At 46.2% G+C, this 18,239-nt stretch overlaps 1 protein-coding gene across 1 annotated transcript in view; it reads left to right on the top strand.

Moving 5' to 3' along the window:
• The window catches only part of LOC309589753 (store-operated calcium entry regulator STIMATE-like), a gene marked incomplete at its 3' end in the record, with an annotated part of 29,745 nt that extends 13,884 nt beyond the window's left edge, over positions 1–15,861 (top strand). Inside the window, exons 3-8 of the mRNA XM_082310233.1 lie at positions 754–849; positions 2,785–2,906; positions 12,569–12,681; positions 13,780–13,863; positions 14,936–15,052; positions 15,841–15,861. Coding sequence (XP_082166359.1) covers positions 754–849; positions 2,785–2,906; positions 12,569–12,681; positions 13,780–13,863; positions 14,936–15,052; positions 15,841–15,861 — 553 coding nt within the window. The remainder of the gene's footprint in view (positions 1–753; positions 850–2,784; positions 2,907–12,568; positions 12,682–13,779; positions 13,864–14,935; positions 15,053–15,840) is intronic.
• Positions 15,862–18,239: the final 2,378 nt, after the last annotated feature.

Genomic DNA, 18,239 nt, shown 5'->3' with positions numbered 1-18,239 from the left:
TTTTTACTGTAGGTGACTGAAGCGAGAGGTTATGGTCCTCTCCAGTCTGCTGGCATACCTGCACATGGGCTGTCTTCCAGACAGGGTCAAGTTTTGTTCTTAAATTTGATTAATCACTTTGGTGTCCCCTGACCCAGCTCAGGCATAGACCAGACAACGTGTTTGGCTGTGTGTTGATGTCAGGTAGCTGGGTATTGCTGTCAGCGTCCGACACCTCTACAAAGCATCTGTGTTGTAGGATTTGCTGGCTGCCAAGAGGTGGGTGTATGAGTGGGCTCAGCATGCGGTCAGGCTGGCTTGGCAGCATGAAGCTACCAGTTAGTGATGAAAAGCCCATTAGTCTTCTCAACTTGGTTCTTCCTCTAAAATAATTTGGGAATTCAATCCCATTCCCTGTGGACAGGTGCAAAAAATCATAAGTAGCTGAACACCTTCCCTGCACCTACTGCTGGTTGGAGAAACTGGGGCTGGGCTGGGCACTGGAGGGTGAACTGCTCTTTGCTGCAGGCTAAAACTCAGCAGCAAGTGTCAGATGCAGCTCTGCAAGACTGAGCTGCTACATGCTGAAGTGCTGTCTTTTTTCCTTAAGTATTTGGAGTCAGCCAAACTGTCCATTTTCACCATGTACAACTTCTTGAGCATCAGGAATGCATCTTGGAGGAAAGCAGATCCATGCAGGGCCTTCCCTTGGGTGACTGCTGGGCTGCTGGTGCTCCAGGGCACAGATCTTCATGCTTTTTTTTTTTCCTCCAGGTTTTATGATACCTCCAAGCAAGCAATAGGTGCCCTCTTCATCCACTTTGCTAATATTTTTCTATCAGATCTCACTGAAGAGGACCCTTGCTCTCTGTAAGTACACAAGCATTCATGTCCTACATATGTAAAAGGAGGAAGCAAGCCTGTTGGAAGACTCCATGTACAGTGGAAATGGATCCATTTAAAGTACTCGGTGGGGATAAACCGTGCTGAGCTTATTTTCAGGGTCTGGGTTGTCTCCTGGTCTGATGGAGATGAGGCAGTGGGGCTGTGCTTTTCTGAGGATTAAAAGCACCTTGTTATGCAGTAACGCAGTGGTGCCCCATGCAATTGCAACTGTTAAATGTGCCGTTCGTTTGCACGCCAGACTTTGCAATTTGGCTTGTCTCCGACCAGCATTGAGGATGCTTTCCTAACTGTGTGGGTGAAGACCTTTGTCCAATGTAAGCATGGGTTTTTTTGGATATTCAGTTGCACCTACCACATGTATTCCCATAGTCCTGTTTGGGGGCTTTCTAAGCCAGACTTCAGACTCAACATAGAAGTGCTACCTTTACTTCAGACCAGCCACGTTGCAGCTGCAAATTTAGGTTCAGAATTAACTTCATCCTGTTTTGAGAAATTCTTCTAGGCTTCACAATGCTGCTGAAAACCATCTGGTCCATCTCCTTTTCATATATTAAAGTGCTGCACCTTGATATGTTTCTTTAAACAGACACAAGTTTGGCTGGGGCTAAAATAACCTCTAATATGATTCATCGTTGTTTTTTAAACAGACACTGTTTATTTTAAAACTGGTTTGTGCTTATGCTGTGCCCTTCAGGTTTTTTTTTTTCCTTAATGTGTGTGTTATGTTTCCATGTGCTGCCTGACTTGTCATCCTGAACCAGGCAGCTTAAAACTCTAAAGCCCTGTCTCTGGGCTTTGAGGCTCATATGCTACGTCCTGCCCAGTATAAACCATCAGAGCCTCATGTTTGTATGGGAGTACTCTGACTTCAGTAGCTGGAAACTGTACTAAGGTAGTCTGAGCCTTTGGATGTAGAAAAACATAATGTCTTGTTTTCAAAATGGATATCAAAAGCAGATTGTTACTTTCAGTGTCTTTATTCAGAGGCAGTATCAAGTTCTGGAAAAGGAAACGTTCATTCCTGTAGCTCTGCGCTTGGTATTTTCTTCATGCTGTAGAACATATTCCAATAGTGGAAAACTGGCCAGAAAATATTAGTCTGAGTGATATTTTTGTCTCTGGAGTTCATTAAAATACCAAGGCCTGGATCAGAGCTTGGACCCTGCAATCCCCAGAAGGTCCCCGCAGGTCTGCTGCCTCTGGCGTGCTGTCCAGCAAGGCTTAAATATCCAAAGCTGCAGAGCGAAACCCATTCAGGCCCAAATCTCCTGGTGGGGATGGGTTCAGCTCCTGGATCCGCAGTGGGGACCCTGAACCAGAGGCTTTTGGGGACCCCAAGACGGCTCCTGCTGAGCCAGGTCTTGTTGTCTCTCTCAAGACTTTCTGCCTCTCAATCTGCTGCTCTGCTCATAGGAGCCTCTCGCAGCTGCTCAGTAAAATGGACTTTTTGCCTCTTCTGCTGCCCAGTTTGCAGAGCAGCTGTGGTGTCCAAGAAGTTTCCATTTTCTTGTATGAAATTCCAAAAATGTTTGGTTCTGTTTCCCTGAAACTTTGGATTTCATCCTAATAAGAACAAAAGATGCTGCAAATGGAAAGCCTCTCTTTTCTGGGGTAACTCTTAAGCAGGTTAGCCCAGGAGGTATTGAATGCTGTATGAATAAATGAGCAATGCCAGAGAGCTGGTGGAGCCTGCTCCCTTCTCTGCTGAACAGGCTTTTAAATTAAGAAATTGCTGGTAAGGCTATAGGTAAATCCAATAAATGGGAAAGGAAGTGAGCTTGGACTATTAAGTGGGGATTTTTTAAATCTTCGGAGTTTTTTATGGATTCCCATAATGAAATAAAACTTTGAATACAGCTTAAGAACATAACTGAAACATGACTTTTCCTCTGCTCTTAGCTACCTTATTAATTTCATCCTTGATGCCACGCTGGGGATGCTGCTGATCTGGCTTGGTGTGAAAGTTGTCTCCTGGATTGTGCAGCATAAGAAGTACACGTACCTGGTCTTTGGCGAATACGGTAGGTGTCAACCACTCTGCACTAGGGTGGCTTTTTTGGTGTCAGCTATGAATGGGAAGAAGAAAAAGGGCAGGAACTACAGTTTGGGGAGAAAACGTGTGAGCAGCCTGCTTCTGTTATCCCTTCTCCAAGGATTTCCCAGAGTGTGGTAGTGATCTGCGTGTTAAGTGCTGGGACATGGCTAGGTCGCAGGTAGCTCTGCCTGCTGCCTTGGCAAGCACTCTTGGGCATGGCAGCTTGGTGGTGAAAGGTTGAATGTTCCCTTGGGCGGATTTATACCCCAGGACATGCCTATGGTAAACTAAGGTGTTTGGGGTAGTGGTGGTGATTTTTGTGAGGTTCTCTTGGGGGTTTTTTCCTAGCCTCTCTGTTCAAAACACGAGCTGTTCTTGCATTTGCTGTGAGCTGTAGTAGGCATCAGCAGGACACAGCCTGGCCCCAAAACTGAGTTCTCAAATGACTTGTGGGGGATTTATTTTGCCAGCTGATTTAAAAAAAAAAAAAAAAAAAAAAAAAAAAAAAGTATGCCCAAGTCTGGCCTCTCTCTGCTTTGATTCCTGTCTTGAGATGGAGAAAAAGTTTCAGAAAAGCTTTTCTTAGCCAGCCCCACTAGAGGGTAGCACTTCTCTTCAGAAAGAGTAAAGCCAGCTTCCAGGAGAACAGAAATTTTTCCCATAGCTGCAGGAAAGGGAAAAATTTCCCTTTTGCCTGTTTAAAGTTATATCTACTATAAAGATGAATATATCTACTATAAAGATGAATATATCTACTATAAAGATGAATATATCTACTATAAAGATGAATATATCTACTATAAAGATGAATATATCTACTATAAAGATGAATATATCTACTATAAAGATGAATTCAGTCTTACTTTCAAAAAATATATCCTAATGGTTTTAAACTAAAGGAGGGTAGATTTAGACTAAACACAAGGAAAAAAATTTTCACGATGAGGGTGGTGAAACACTGGAACGGGTTGCCCAGAGAGGTGGGAGATGCCCCATCCTTGGAAACATTCAAGGCCAGGCTGGATGGGGCTCTGAGCAACCTGATCTGGTTGAAGATGTCCCTGCCCATGGCAGGGGGGATGGACTGGATGGCCTTGAAAGGTCCCTTCCATCCCAAAGCATTCTGTGATTCTAATGGCTCTTTCTGAGAGCAGAGGAGCCAAGAACAGAGTGCTAAAGTAATTCAGATGGGACAGCATAGGAATCCAGATATTCTTGGTTCAGGCACTGGAATTTTTCCCCTTTTGAGCAACAAGGACTTGAAGCCGAACGGCAGCCATCCCAGGGCACAGCTTCATGTGCCACGTTTGCAGTTGAGCAGAAGCAAGGAAATGTTAAAGCGTATTGACAGCTTGCTTTAACCTTGCAGAGCAGTAGTGAACTTCCATTGAGTTGTAGCTGGCCCCTCATGAAGGCTGGCTTAGACTATGGAAACAGTTCACTCCTCTGAGGAAATCTTGCTTTTTTTAATAAAAAAAAGAAGTTTCTGCTGTCGCTTGAATTTAGCTCTTGAATTGGGGACTAAATGTCTCGTCCACTGAGCACCGCTCTTGGTTCAGGTCTCTGGCCAGAGTGACCATGATGGAAAAGTTAGGTAGGAGTCAAGTGGCATATGCAGGGCAATCCTACTGCAGGGCTAGGGAAGCAGAACACTGCTATCCTCATCTCGGGTGTTAAGTAACTTCCAAAACAGTTTGGAAGATGCTAGTAAACTTTGTACAGTTTGATACAGGCTCCAGAAATATGATTCATTTTCTGGTCTAATTGCTGTACCAGACTTCGTGTTTCTTTCCTCAATTCTTCTGAGGAGCAGAAGCATCTCTTGCAGTCCTGCAGAGGAAGAAGGGCAGGAAAGCACCAAATCCATGTTGCAGATAGTCGTGAGTGCCATTGCTCCAATCATCAGGAAAGAAGAGTTGTGTTTTTGTCCAGTATAGCCAGTACCCATCTACCTGCATGGTCTTCAAGTAAAAAAAATCTGTTGCAACTGCCTCTGTTCTGACCCTCCAGCTCTTGGTTGCATCCCTGCAACTAATGCAAACCACTGCAGTCATCCTTTGTTTAGGGCTCCAGCAGTCCCTTCTGCTCTGCTGCTGGTACGCCTGTCTCCACAGCCCCGGTGGTTCTCCCTGTGTGACTGCAATAGCTGCATTAATGGAGAAGCAAAGAAAAGGGAAGGGAAAGCACCTAAATCTACACTGCTATTTCAAGCATCCAGCTGTCCAGAACTGTTTAGGAAAATCAATTACTTTTGTATTTAAAAAAAAAACAAAAAAGAGGACACACCCATTCTGAGATCAGCCTCTCTTGTTCCTGAGCTCTTAGCCACAGGCTGCTGCAGCCAGGAATGACCTGGTTTTTAGCTAGTGGAGAGTCAAAGGCTCCTGTATGCTTATATTCGTCCATCTTTGCCCGACAGCTCTTGACTACTCTTTGGACTGCATCTGAGCACAGGAAACAGTGTTTTAAAAGGCTGCTGTCTCTTCTGCAGATGCTTAGTGCCTAAGATCAAAGATCGGAGAGGTTATTCTTCATCTTGGTTCAAGTAGGCTTTGGAGAATGACGATTGCCTTACACATACTCAAAGCTAAGAAACTCCACAAATGCTCTGTGCACCATTGCTCTAGCAGGGTATAGGCCATGTCGATAGATGTTCTCCCTGTAGGGGACTTCTACAGGGAGGAGAGCAGAGCAGAGTTTAAGCTGCAAAGGACTTGGGAGGTGGATACCCAAGGTCTTGGAGGTGCTGCTGGGTCTGTACAGACTGAACAAGGAAGATGCTGGCTGTAGTTAGAGCATGCAGATGAAGCCTGGTTCAGCTTTGTGCCCCACATCCAAACTGCTCCAGCCCTCTTCTTCCTCACCTATTCCCATGGCAATAAGCAGCTCCCTAGGGGGAACCTCTGGACGGCTGCAGTGTCCTGGCATGGTAGTTGTGTAGAATAACTCTAAAGTACTACTTTAGAAATACTGGAGTATTTCTTTTAGGTAAGCAAATGCTATGAATTTGCATTAAGAGATGATTTCTACAACGGGCAAGTAAAATGCTGAAGAGGAGCATTAAGAAATGATGGGGAGAAAAAGAGGGTGTTCTTGCTTGAACATGCCTCTCTGGATGCCCATCTGGATGCTGACTTGTGCATGACTGTGGTTGCAGTCACTGACTAGTCTGTTTGATGCTTTGTGCTCATTCATTGTCTGTCTGGAAATGGAAAGGCATGTTGCTTGGAGGCCTTTAAATTCTGTTTAGTGGCCTGTTGAACTCTGCTGGTCAAATTTAGTTATAGGAGAACATGCTCTGTGCCAGCTGCTGAGTTTAACTGAGGACCTGTGTAGGCTGCTTTTGGCCCTGTTGTGATGTTGTACAAAATTTCCATAACAAATATTCCCACGTCCTGAAGCAGCCAAGGGAGCTGGCTGCTAATGCTTGAGGAAATACTGCTGAAAATAGCTCTAACCTGAGGGGCTGTCCTGTCCTTAGTGTGCTTGGCCTTTCCACCTCCAGGACCAGGGAGAATAAGTAAGGAGAGGACTGAGGATCATCCTCAAATGGTGAAGTGCGTGGTCAAGTGCCCTGCTCTGAGCAGGGGTGCAAACCTTTGAACCTTCCTGGATCTGGCTGGTAGCAGCAGTGCGTACCCCAATGCAACAGCAGTATCTCCAGGGACCGAAGACCCAGAGCAGTGGTGTGACACTGCAGACCGGGGACTGATTCCAGCTGTACACTCACTTTTAGTTCAGATGCAGAACATGCCAGAGAGGGTCTGGGTTGTCCACTGGACCCATCTGGCTGCTCTGATGCATCAGGTCCCAATCTCTGAAAATCTGTTCTTGCCCTCAAAGTGAGCACTTCTGTGCAATTCCTCTGTACTTGGCACGGATAATTAGATCCTTTGGTTTTGGAGATACCATTTGAGTAGCTCTTAAGAGGTTTCTATTGACTTTTTCTAACCCCACCATGTCACCCAGTACAACTTTCAGTGCTTTCAAATGTTTGCTTTTCCTCAACCCCCTGAACCCTCTTCTTTGGCTGTGGTTAAGCTTTTTCCTACCTGCTCAGTGCGCACGCAGTTCCCAAAAGACCGTAAATAAGCTGTCTGGCAGTAACATGTGGGCCGTGCTGACAGCTTGGTACATTAGACAGCCTGGATTAAAACTAATCCTGTTGTGTGGTAAAAACTCAAATACCTCAAGCAGTGCTGCTTTTGCTCTGCAAGCAGACGGGCTCCCACGCAAAAGCAGAATGAGATGTCCATTTGTGTGAGGTTGCTACAGGCACCAGTGGTCTGCACCAAGGAAGCTTTGCTGATGCTGGAGAGCACCAGCAATGCTGCTGGAGAACAGTCTAAATGCAGTGTGTGCATCCTTTGGGGTGAAGGAGGATATTTATTTCTATCAGGGTGGGAGATGGCTATAAGAAGGTTTGAGCAAAGGGTGTTCATTAAGCTAGAAGGAGAGATTGGTGGTAGAGTCAATGTGTAGAGCTGAGATGTCCTGGGTTACCTTGCAACTAGGACTGGGGACAAGAAACTGGAAGTGTTCAAAGGGAGCATGATACATGTAATCTCCTAACAGGTGTGATGTGGAGGCTGCAAAGATCCTTTGGACCGGTTCCCCACTCTCCTGTAAGGAAAGGGAAGCTCTGAACCCAGCAAAGAGGAGGGCATCTTTTTTTTCTTTTTTTTTTTTTTTTTTTCCCTAGCCTCCAGGTAGCAGCAGGCAATCCTGTGTGGCAGAAACAGTCTTGTAAGCACTTACCTAGATTTATGTAATGGAAACATTTCATGTAAGAAGAATCCTCTTCCATCCTTGGAGCAGGGCACCTCTGGACAGCACTTGATCCATTAAAGACATTAAGTTTCATCTAAGGATGCCTCTGACCATCTTGCTGTAGGAAGCCAGCACCTAAATGAGGTGCGTGGTTAGCTGGGATCAGCTCAAGTTTTCCAGCCTTGCTTCCTAATTGTAGAAGGAGGAGATGTGGCCAATCTGTCTCATGGGCTTGTCCAGGGACCACACCAAAGGCTCCCTCTTACCTGATGAGATGCCAATAGATGGTGACTCATATGTTACTAGCATTAGTCAGGGTTAGATGAATTAGTGGTGAGTTAGACTTGGATGATGGCCACTCTGAGGTGGATCAATGGTCCTTGGATGACTTCAAACCTGCTGAGGTAAGGAGCAGCCAGCTGAGCTCCTTGGTGAAGACAAAACAAGCCACTCTTTATAGCTGAAGTCATCCTTGCAGCCCTGTGGGCCATGCTGCGATTTCATTTTCGTCTTTGTCCTGAGTTATTTTGGTACTAAGCAGCCTCCTGTCCTTGGGAGACCAAGATGCAGTAAAAAGTAACTGTGGAGACACTCTCTGATCTTTCTCTCAGGGGGTGGGAATTAAGTCCTGTCTAATTTGGTGCTCCAGGATGGATTCCTGTACAGAAACATCTCATACCATAGTCTGAAAACGAAGCTCAGAATGGAAAAGGAGGAGGAAGAGCTTGCGAAACAGTAGCAATTTTGAGCTGCTTAAGGTGATAGAGCAGATGGCCAGATCTGGCCTCTGTGTAGGTCTGTGGGTCTCTTTCCATATCCTTCCACTGTCTACCCTGGACATGTAAGACTCTAACTGCAGAGGAGATTTGCAGCATCTTCTGTAGATGATGCAGAAAAGACCAGAGTGAGAAATATGAGTATTTGAAGCTCCATGCTGTGATGGAGGCACCTTTGACAAGGTGGGATGTGGTGGATAGTAAGGGGTGCAGGTCTGTCCTGCTTGGTAGTGCAGGCTTGCTGTACCATTTGCACATGTACACTTAACCAGTGAAGCTGGCCTAACTGGGGCAGACCTCTGGTCTCTGAGATGTGGGGTTCCCTAGGTGGGATCTTGCACAGTAAAACTGGTCTCTAGCAAACAGAGAAAAGGTTTTCCTTTTCCAAAGGCTGTTAAACCTCAAGAAAACTCAAGAGTAATTTGATGGCTTTCTTGCAAACTGAAAGTGAAGGGAAATTTTTTTGGGTGAGGAGCTGTTAACCTTGGAGATGTAGGCAAGTCCATGGGTGGGTTAAGAAGCAGGTTGTCTTTTGTAGTGTCTGTGTATCAGCCTGGTTAGCCAAAACCTGGCGAGGGCTGTCTAGTGCACAGTGTACAAAACTAAGAACCACAGCCTGCTGTTTGTGATGATGAATGGTAGTGATCTCCTATCCCCAAAAGGGTGTGAAGGGGCAGGTATTTGGGAGAGATCTCAAACTTGCTGCTGCTTTTTGGGCAAGCTGAGATGACAGAGGGAGGTGTTCCGCAAGTGCCATTGCGACTGCAGCGCAGAAGAGCCGACTTGCAAAGGGTGCTGTGGCTGTTGGTCCTGTCTCCCCACGGGGGACGGAGCACAGCTGACAACACAGAGCAAAAGGGAAAGAGTTCAAATGCAGGAAGGGCACAATGAATATGTTTGTTTTCCTGTTTTCTTTGTACTTGGAGCTCTGATGGGTGATGGTAACCTGGGGGTTTGTAGGAGAATTGGTCAGTCTTGGGGTATGGGGCAAAAAGCCTAACTATACCTAACCTGTGCCAAAGACAACTAGGCACCTGAGCCTATTTGGGAGAGGCTGTCCATGCTTCAGGAGGATCAAAGTGTCTCTGATGCCGGCCTTTAATTCCCAGCTGCCTGTAACACTGCTCCAGTCTCCTCCACAGACCACCCATTAAGCTGTTGCTTGCCAGGGAGCGGAGACGTGCGCTTTCTGAAATCCTCTGTGGGCTCTGCTGGTTGCACTCACACGTAACCTTCCTGGCTCCCTCTTCCTTCCCCCCTTCCATGCAGTTGCCTGCTGGTCTGGCACTCTCTGCTTGCTGTCCTCCCAGCTCAGCAGCCTCTCTGCAACCCTGGCCTCCCAGTCCTTCCCTCTCCCCTCTTTTGCTTCCTTCTCTATTACGGCTTAAGCAATTAAAAAGCTGGGATGCAAGGTGATCACTCTGAGGTCTCTGGCATGGAGACACTAGCTGGATGCCTCTACTTCTTAGCCATAGCTTTGCAACAAGGCAAACGTTTTGGTACGTTGCTAACAAATGACAGAATAAGGACAAATATACACGTAAACCTATTTTGCCCTTGCTGGGAAGCAGATCCCCCTGGAGTTGGGCTTGGTTGGATACCGGCTCTTACTAAACCCTGGTATGTGCTGCTGGTCTCTGTGGCTGGAGGTTTGCATAGTGGTTTGGATAAATGTGCTTTTGCAAACTGCTGGTGGTGTCTTCCCCTGCCACATCTCAACAGTATGGTGCTGAGAAAAGTGGGGCAGAGCTCCCAGTCTGCTGCCATCCGATGGCACACCGAGCATCGGCATCTCACAGTGGGTTGGGTTCTCTTGCACAGATGCAATTCCAAATTCCGGCCCGATTATGCTGGAAACAAGTGTTGCCAGAGGTTATCTTTATATTCAAGTAGTAAGAGGAAATGCTGCAGCTTTCCTAAGCCAGATACTGTAGCTCAGTTTTGCAGACCTGAGATATTCTGATGAGGCTGGGAAGATGATAACCAGCTGGCAGGGTGCTTACAGAGGGCTGAAGCAAGCACATGTAATAGATATGGTACCATTATCGTTGTTAACAAGACAAATATGCTTTTACTTATTACTTGGTGAGTACCCCATTGGAAACATTCATATTTAATTAGCATTGATTCTTTTTGAGTGAATTGCTCTAAAACCTGGGGCGATGGAGCCCCTGTCTCTTGCTCAGACAGCAAGTATCACATAACCAGCCGTTCACTTCATCAGCAAAAAAATTAATTCTGTTCAGGACTAAAAATTTATGCTTCTCTTAATGAAAATGGTGACCAGAAATTTTCAGACTATTGCTGGCAACAGGGTAGGTAAGGCTTGGCAGGGAGCAAATTGCAGGTGATGTCTTTAATGATTGATTTATTTTAATTTTTTTTTATAGAGAAGTGTGTAGGATACTGACTGGTCCTTGTATAGAGGAGAGTCAGTCCAGCCATATCTTGTCTTGGGGATTGCTATTGGGATTATCTTTAATTCAAAGGGGATTATCAGTCTGCCATTCTGGTCAAAATGCTCCAGGATTTTGTGAGCTACTCCTACAAGGCTCCTATCCACTGGAAGAGTGGGGGAAAAGTCAGGTGGGACCCATCTCTGTGGACTTTTCTAGGTTTGCCAAGATGAAGACCAATGAAATCTCTGGTACCTTGACAAAAGGGTACCAGAGAAGGGGCAAACCAAGTGACTGATGCCTCAAAGCAACACATGCTTGTAGGGAACCGTTTGAGTAGGATGCTGAGCTTTCAGACTTTCCCTATATAAAGGATTTTAGTGGTCTGTGCTTTGAAGAGATGGGATACTTGCCCTCTTGCACAAGCAGGGCTTCCTCCCCTCAAATCCCTGTATCCATCCAGCTCAAAGTAGCTCAACACCATGGGGAGGATACTGGCAAATGCCTGTCAGTGGTTGAAGGAGAGAGATAACATGTGTCTGCAAGGCTGTGTATCTTTTCCCCCAAGTGGAGGAGAGCATATTTGTTGTCTACACCAAGATTCATAAAAGTTGATCCAGTCTCCTTAGAGTTATGAGGAATGGCTTTTCCATTAAGCAGTTGTGATTCTCCTGGGCTGTGGCCATTGAGAGCCCAGGATTGTCTGCAAGTGCTGGGGTTGCTGGATAAAGATGAGGAATTTCAGGTCTTCAGGCAGGGCCAGAGCTGTGTATCTCCCCTTTTACAGAAGCTGCCTGCCTGCCTTGTAGGGCACTTGTAGGCCTTTTGCTCCAGCAAAGCCGTTTATCTAGGAAGGACAGGTAATGGGGGAGGAGATTCAAGGCAAGAAGTTTATGGTGGTGGTTTTCTCCTCTTCATGGATTTCAGAGGCAGGTTGGTGGAATGGAGAGCAGGACAGGAGACAGATAAATACACGTAGTGTTAGCATCTGCTAGGTAGGTAGGTAGGGCTCTTTGAGTCGTGTCTGAAATTTGTTACTTGCTTGCCCTTTAAATTAACCAGACGTCTGGTTAATTGCCATCTCCATTTCAGAATTAGCCCTCAAAGGAGTAGAAAAAGAGAATCGGCTTCTATAACAAAAGGCCAGCGGTGGTAGTGGTGTATGTCATGTCTCGTGAGGGAGAGCTGTCTTGCTTATGGCCAAGTTTAATTCAAAAGCACAATTGCAGTATGAAAGACAAATAGCTGCCCTGATAAAGGGGGTCGGCACAAATGGAAGTGGGGTGCATCTTTGCCTTTCTGCACTTACTTCTCTACATCAGTTTGCAAAGATACAAAATGAGCTGCAACTAGTAAGGGATGCAAGTCTGCTAAATTTTCTCTTATATGAGTAATTTACTATTTTTTTTTTTTTTTTTAACCAGAAAGATTTGAGCTTAGATCTTGGTATGTTTTGATCTTCAATGGAGTAATGACTTGGGGTCCCTGCTGGGTCTACAAACCTTTCTTCCCCAGGCATGTGCTCCTACAACTGTAGACAGAAAATCTCTCTACTAATTTTAAGTTTTGTATTGAGTATTTGTCTCGCTGCAAAACTTGCAATATGGAAACACTTCCTTGTCTCTCTAATCAGCTCAGGCATCAAGCGTGAGGCAACTTTTCTGCAAGGCTGTCTCCGTCTCAGATTTAATATGCTGTTTTCCCAGGTGACCCTCCACAAGCTGCTGCCTGGATTGGCCAGTGTATCCTCTACTTGCTGATAATGGTTTTTGAGAAGACTGTGATTAGCCTTGTCCTGCTTATACCTGGTTGGACAAAGGTAAGCTCCTGAGCCACAGCTGTTGCCACTTGTTTCTTGTCAGCTTTGCCTTATTAGTAGTCATCATCATCATCATTGGTCTTTAATCCTTGTGACTTGTTGACATCTTTCTGTAATCATTAGCTATTACTCAAGTGTGAGGAAACATGACTTTCATAAGTTTGGCTTTTGGTACGTTCTTTTGCTAGGCAAAAGCTAGTGGAATAAGATGCTGCTTTAATTTTCTTTTCCATCCTTGGAAGGATAAAATGGGCTGGGCTGGCCAGAGGATCCTCTGCCAGAGGATTTCTACATTGTCTGGTCAAGTCAGTTCATGTTGGAGTTTTGTGATCCCATGCCTAAACTAGGGAGACTCTTCGAGGTTAATTTGGAAAGTACTATCCGAGTACTATGCTGTCCTTCCCTGCCCCTAACTACTTCTGTATGGTAGCTCATGCAATGGTAACTGTGTTGATCATGAATTTCTCTTTTACAAAATAAGAATAATAATCCTGTGGCAGTTGTAGCCACATACGTGGTGGCAGATAAGTGTGATGGGTATAAAAAACAATTCTGGGTGTTGATGGGTAGCTCCAGTATTGAGCGCATTTACACGTGGTGCCTGCTACCTCACAGGTTGATGTGACTTGACTGAGGAGTTATTTACAGCAATCTGAGAGCACTTATCTGTTCCTGTTAAGGGCTTGTCCTAACCCAGTAGTCTGCAGTGCTGACTTGGACACAAACATGTTCAGCAGCACACGCTGCTAGATCGAGAGATGCTGCTGGATTCCTCTCCGCACTTGTCACGCATGGCTGGTGTCCTTATTTTGCAGCTAGGCTCCAAGGAGCCAAGGCGAGTCCCACCAGTTGTCACGGGTAGTTAAACTGAAAGACTAGCAGTACTTATTTCTTGATCTGTACAAAATCCTGTATTTGGCAGCTGGGATAAAGGAATAGCCCATGTAGTCTTTCTAAGAATCATAGAGAGCTGGGCTGAAGCAAAGGCTGCAGAGCCCGAGCTAGGAAACTGCTGGTGTAAGAAGGTAACCAGTTTGCAGCAAAGATCTCACAACAGAGCTGTTCAAATAATGCTTCTAAATGCTTTCTCCTCTGCAGCTTCAGCAGATCCTCCTGGGTTACATCCCAAACCCACAGCTGGAGCTCATCCTGGTCATGCTCGTTGTGCCTTTTATAGTCAATGTAAGTGTCTCTGCAAGCACTGGGTGGGGTGGTTTGGAAATTATGCTCCCCCCCGCTGGGGAGCGTGTACAGGAACTGGCTTGGGGCAGCCTTGAGTAATTGAAGTGGCTGGGACAGGGTGGAGGGGAGTGGAAACAAATATATTTGTTGTCATGAATACACAAATATGTTGCTACTGCCCTGCCATGGTCTCTGTTCCTAATTCCCACTCCCTTGTCCAAGCTGCTGGGTGGCTGACTCCTTGAATAAATCTGGGGCTCATTAGCTGAGGGTTGCATCTCTGCAGCAAGCTACAGGCATGGGGATGCCCCAAAGCCCTTTAAGTTCCCATAGGATGGCTTGTCAGTGGTGACCTTTGGTGGTCTGCCAATCTAGCCAATTGGCTAGACTTCAAATTGCGTTACAGCCAGGCAAGGTGTTCAGATTACCCAAAACTATTGATCTTCTCAAAACTAGTTTGGCAAAACCTCTTGCAAGCTCAGCTTTTTCCTGGTTCCCCTGATTCTGGGTAATCCTTGACCCTGCTGCTCAGTTCCTGCTAAGATGAGAAGTGAGAACAAGGTGTTAGTATTCAGATGCCCCCTGGACAAGGAGTGAGTCGACTTTTTCAACTCGTACCATGAGCGTTGCAATGGATGCAGCATTGGCAAAGTTGGGTTTACCTACCTCTGCTACCAGCCTCTCTGCCACCCCAGGCTGCATTTCTGTATTTGAAAGCAAACTCTGGTTCTCGAAGAATTGACCAGGGACTGGTGCAGACAGAGCAGATGAACCTTGGATGGAGCTTGGTTCAATGGTTATATCCTGGTGGAAACCACTGTCGTGGTCTTTTTTTTTTCTCAGGGTCTTCAACAACTATGGAATCAGTAGGATTTATATGAGAAGGGACTTCAGGAATTTGACTCATCTGATCCCCATGGACACACTTGATGCAGGGTTAATTTAGGGTTAATTAGGTTGATCAAGGCCAGATACCTGGAGAAACCAAAAGGAGAAGAAATAGCTGTCATTGAATGACTTTGTATTTTGGTCTCTATTGGCAATCTATTCATGTAACTTCTTTCTCCCCAAGGCCATTATGTTCTGGGTTGTGGACAGCTTGATCATGAGGAAATATAAGCAGAAGGACACCCTGGACATCAATGGATCCATAGAAACTCCTCGGGCTAGCAGGACTGAGGAATCTCAGGTAAGACCAAGGATGTCCTGTGTTTGAGACCAAACTGCAGGCTTATGGTATGGTCTAAGTGCTTTACCACAACTGTGCAACGTACCGTCACCACTAGATCTCAAGTGATGCTTTATGATGCAGATGATGACCCTGATAAGTCAAACTACCTTTCCGTGCTTGCAGCTGAGGTCAACAGAGGGATGTTTCCTGGCAGGATCTGGCCCTGTCTAACAATGAGCAACGTCACAGCCTACAGAGTGTTGCTGAAATATTGCCCTAAATGATGACAGTATCTTGTGGGGTATGAGCTAGCTTTTGCAGTAACCTGTGTGGGCTTGTTGGAGTGTCAGGCTGATGCTGGTGGGTACCTCTGCACTGTCTCTATCAACTTTCCCATTTTTAATTGTAACTAATCTTGGCTTAGAAGAGCTTGCTTTCCTTACTGTAATTGGTAGCATCCTTTTTTAGAGGACTAGGCCAGGCTGGCAATCCTATTTTTGTCAATGTTTGGTATTTTTTCAGCCAGATGATGGTCCCTTAGCTGTAGGAAGCTGTGTTTCGTGTAGTCTGAGCTTGACGCTTAAATGTTGGGGGGTAGGAGGGGGAACGACACTCTAAACGCTCCAGTCCTGGCAGACTTTGTTCTTGTTAATGATGTGTGGTTTGCTGGGCAGGTGGTGTTGGTGCTTCTCACTGGCTTTTGGGCAGAGACCACAACCTGAGTCGCTGAGTTGAATTCCCTTCCTTCCCCTGGCGCCCAGACTTGGTTTCAAAGTGCTCTGTGTATGACTGCTGATATCCTGCAGTTCAATGGCGGGGCTCGTTGAGATAAGATAGCTTCTGGCAGTCGCAGGCTGGCTCCTGGAGTAGCTTCTGCCAAGGAATTTAGGATGAACAGAAATAGCTCTTGCTCTCTGAGAGATCTTTTATAAACAGTAACTCGGCTCTCGTGCTGATGGGTGGGATGGCCAATTACTGGTGACATTGCAACACGTGCAGAGGTAATAGTGTTTAATGGTGTGCTTGGCAGTCTGCCCAGCAGCTATGGCTTCCGTGTCTCAGAGGTGCAGTGGGGAAGCATCAGCCGCTCGTGAGGATGCAGTGTCAGAGGAGTCATCCCTCTGTCAGGGCAGGCAAGCAGATGTGAGCAGCTGTTGAGACAAGGGAGCCGCTCCTCCTGGCCCTGCCTCTGGATAAACAATTGTAGCTTGAGAAGGTCATTAGAAACACGCGAACAATGTGCCCCAGGGAGTTTCCTGAGTGATGTGTGTGGTGGGGGCATCCTTGAGAAATCTTTATTGCTTTGGAGAGAGGAGGGAAAAGAGGCCTGAGCTGGGCAGCACCAGTATGTCTTGATGGTTATGTATTGAAGCTAAGAACTCATACCTAGGATATGAAGGTGGATTAACTCTGGGCATGAACTTGTCCCTGGTTACGGCATAGTCCTGGTTTCTTAGTGGTGACTGATGTTCAAGAGTGGTGCTTCCTTAGAAGAGCTAGGTTGGAGGTCTGCTCAAAATGTCAAGCTGTTGGTAAAGATCTGCCTTACTGGCTGGATATGCTGGTGTGTCCCTGAAGGTTTAAGGTCAGTTAAAATTACACCAGCTCAGAAGCAAGGGCAAGGAGGTGACATCTCTAGTTGAGACGCCAACCTCCTTTCCAGCCTTTTGAACCTAAACCTGCAGCATCTGTTCCAATAGATGGTGGCTGCCATGGATACAGATGGTGTCGCAGTTACGGTCCTCCATGGAAATGGAGCTGGCCTTCTGCCTTACTCCACTGAAGCTGGGAAAAGTGTTTTGTGGCCTCTAGCTCAGTTTTGGATAATCTGAAGGGAAGATACCTGTTAATCTACAGAAGCTAGGAAAGACTCTTCTGGTAGCTCAACCTAGACAGGTTGTTTCAAGTGATAAAAACAACTCCCACAGTCTGACTCTTGCTGTCAAAGGCTTCTCCCATCTTCCAAGTACTTGACTCCCTTTCTCAGACAAATTTTTGCTGAGACCTTCAATGTGCAGGTCATCTGTCTGCCTTGAAACCCTCTGATCCAGCACTGCAGTGGAGCTACCAAGGGGACCGGTTTGTACCTGGAGCAGCCGATGGGGACTACCTCCTTTCTGCTCAGACATGTTGCTGTGCCTCTGGCCCAACAAATAGTTTGGGCAGAGAAGGAAGATAATGAAGAAATACCGAAGTGGGTGACCTGCTTTTCCAATTGTTCTTCTTGGTACTGGGTCTCAAGGTATAGCCATAGGCTCCTGCTTCATGTGTCAACTTCTTAGGCTATAAATTAAAGATCACATTCGCTGGCTGGGTCCTACAGCTGGAGTGGCTGGAATTTAGGCTCAAAAACAGAAAATGAGGGTTTGCTGGGCTCGTTGCTGCTAATAACCTGTTCAAGTGGGGGAATTTCTTCCCTCCCTGCTGCCCAACGGAGGAGGAAGGAGGGGGGCTGAGAAGCATCTGTACAGGGCAGAGCTGGCCAAGGCTAATGTGTCCCACGGTTTATCAGGGTTCATCAGGGCTGTCTAGCAGCAGGCGCCAACAGCTCCCCATCATGCTGCCTTCTTGAATTTCAACCCTCTGCCTATCTTGCCAATAGAGAGTGTCATTATTTTCACTTGAACTAGCAGTTTGTGTTTGGGAAAAGGTAGGGGGAGAGAGGAAGGAGAATGGAAAGAGGGGGCTGAAGTTAACCTGTTAAAAACCCACACTCAGTATTTTCTATAGGGATAGCAGGAAAACTCAGCTTTGTCCTTGGCTTGGTAGGCCAGCTGGGTAGCAAGAAGAAACCCAGCAATCCTGCCTCTGGTGTTGCTTAGTGACTCCATGGCTGTGGTGTAGACCAAAGAACTGGCAGCCTCTTGTGGGCTTTAAGGCCCTTCTGGTGAGCCACAGATGTAACGATGGGCTTTTGCTTATAATGGAGCAAATGCTGAACTCTTTTTTTTTTTCTCTCTCTCTTTTTTTTTTTTTTTTTACACTGAAATCCTGAAAGGGACAAACTCGCTCTTATGGCTGGAAGAATTTCACCATTCCTTACAAGTCAGTCTTAAAGCTTTCTGTTGTTTCAGACTTGTGCCTTGCCTTGGTAAATCTTCACACAGTTGGTTTTCCCCCCCACACCCTCCACCTCTTGTGGGATGGGAAGAGAGATCTCACGAGTGCCAGTCTGAATCCAGTGCTGTTCAGGCTGGGGAAATGC

The sequence above is a fragment of the Platalea leucorodia genome (genome assembly GCF_965183815.1).
Source record: "Platalea leucorodia genome assembly, chromosome: 4".
NCBI classification, from domain to species: domain Eukaryota; kingdom Metazoa; phylum Chordata; class Aves; order Pelecaniformes; family Threskiornithidae; genus Platalea; species Platalea leucorodia.
The sequence above is the reverse complement of the archived record's forward strand: the minus strand, read 5'-3'. Positions and strand labels throughout refer to the sequence as shown.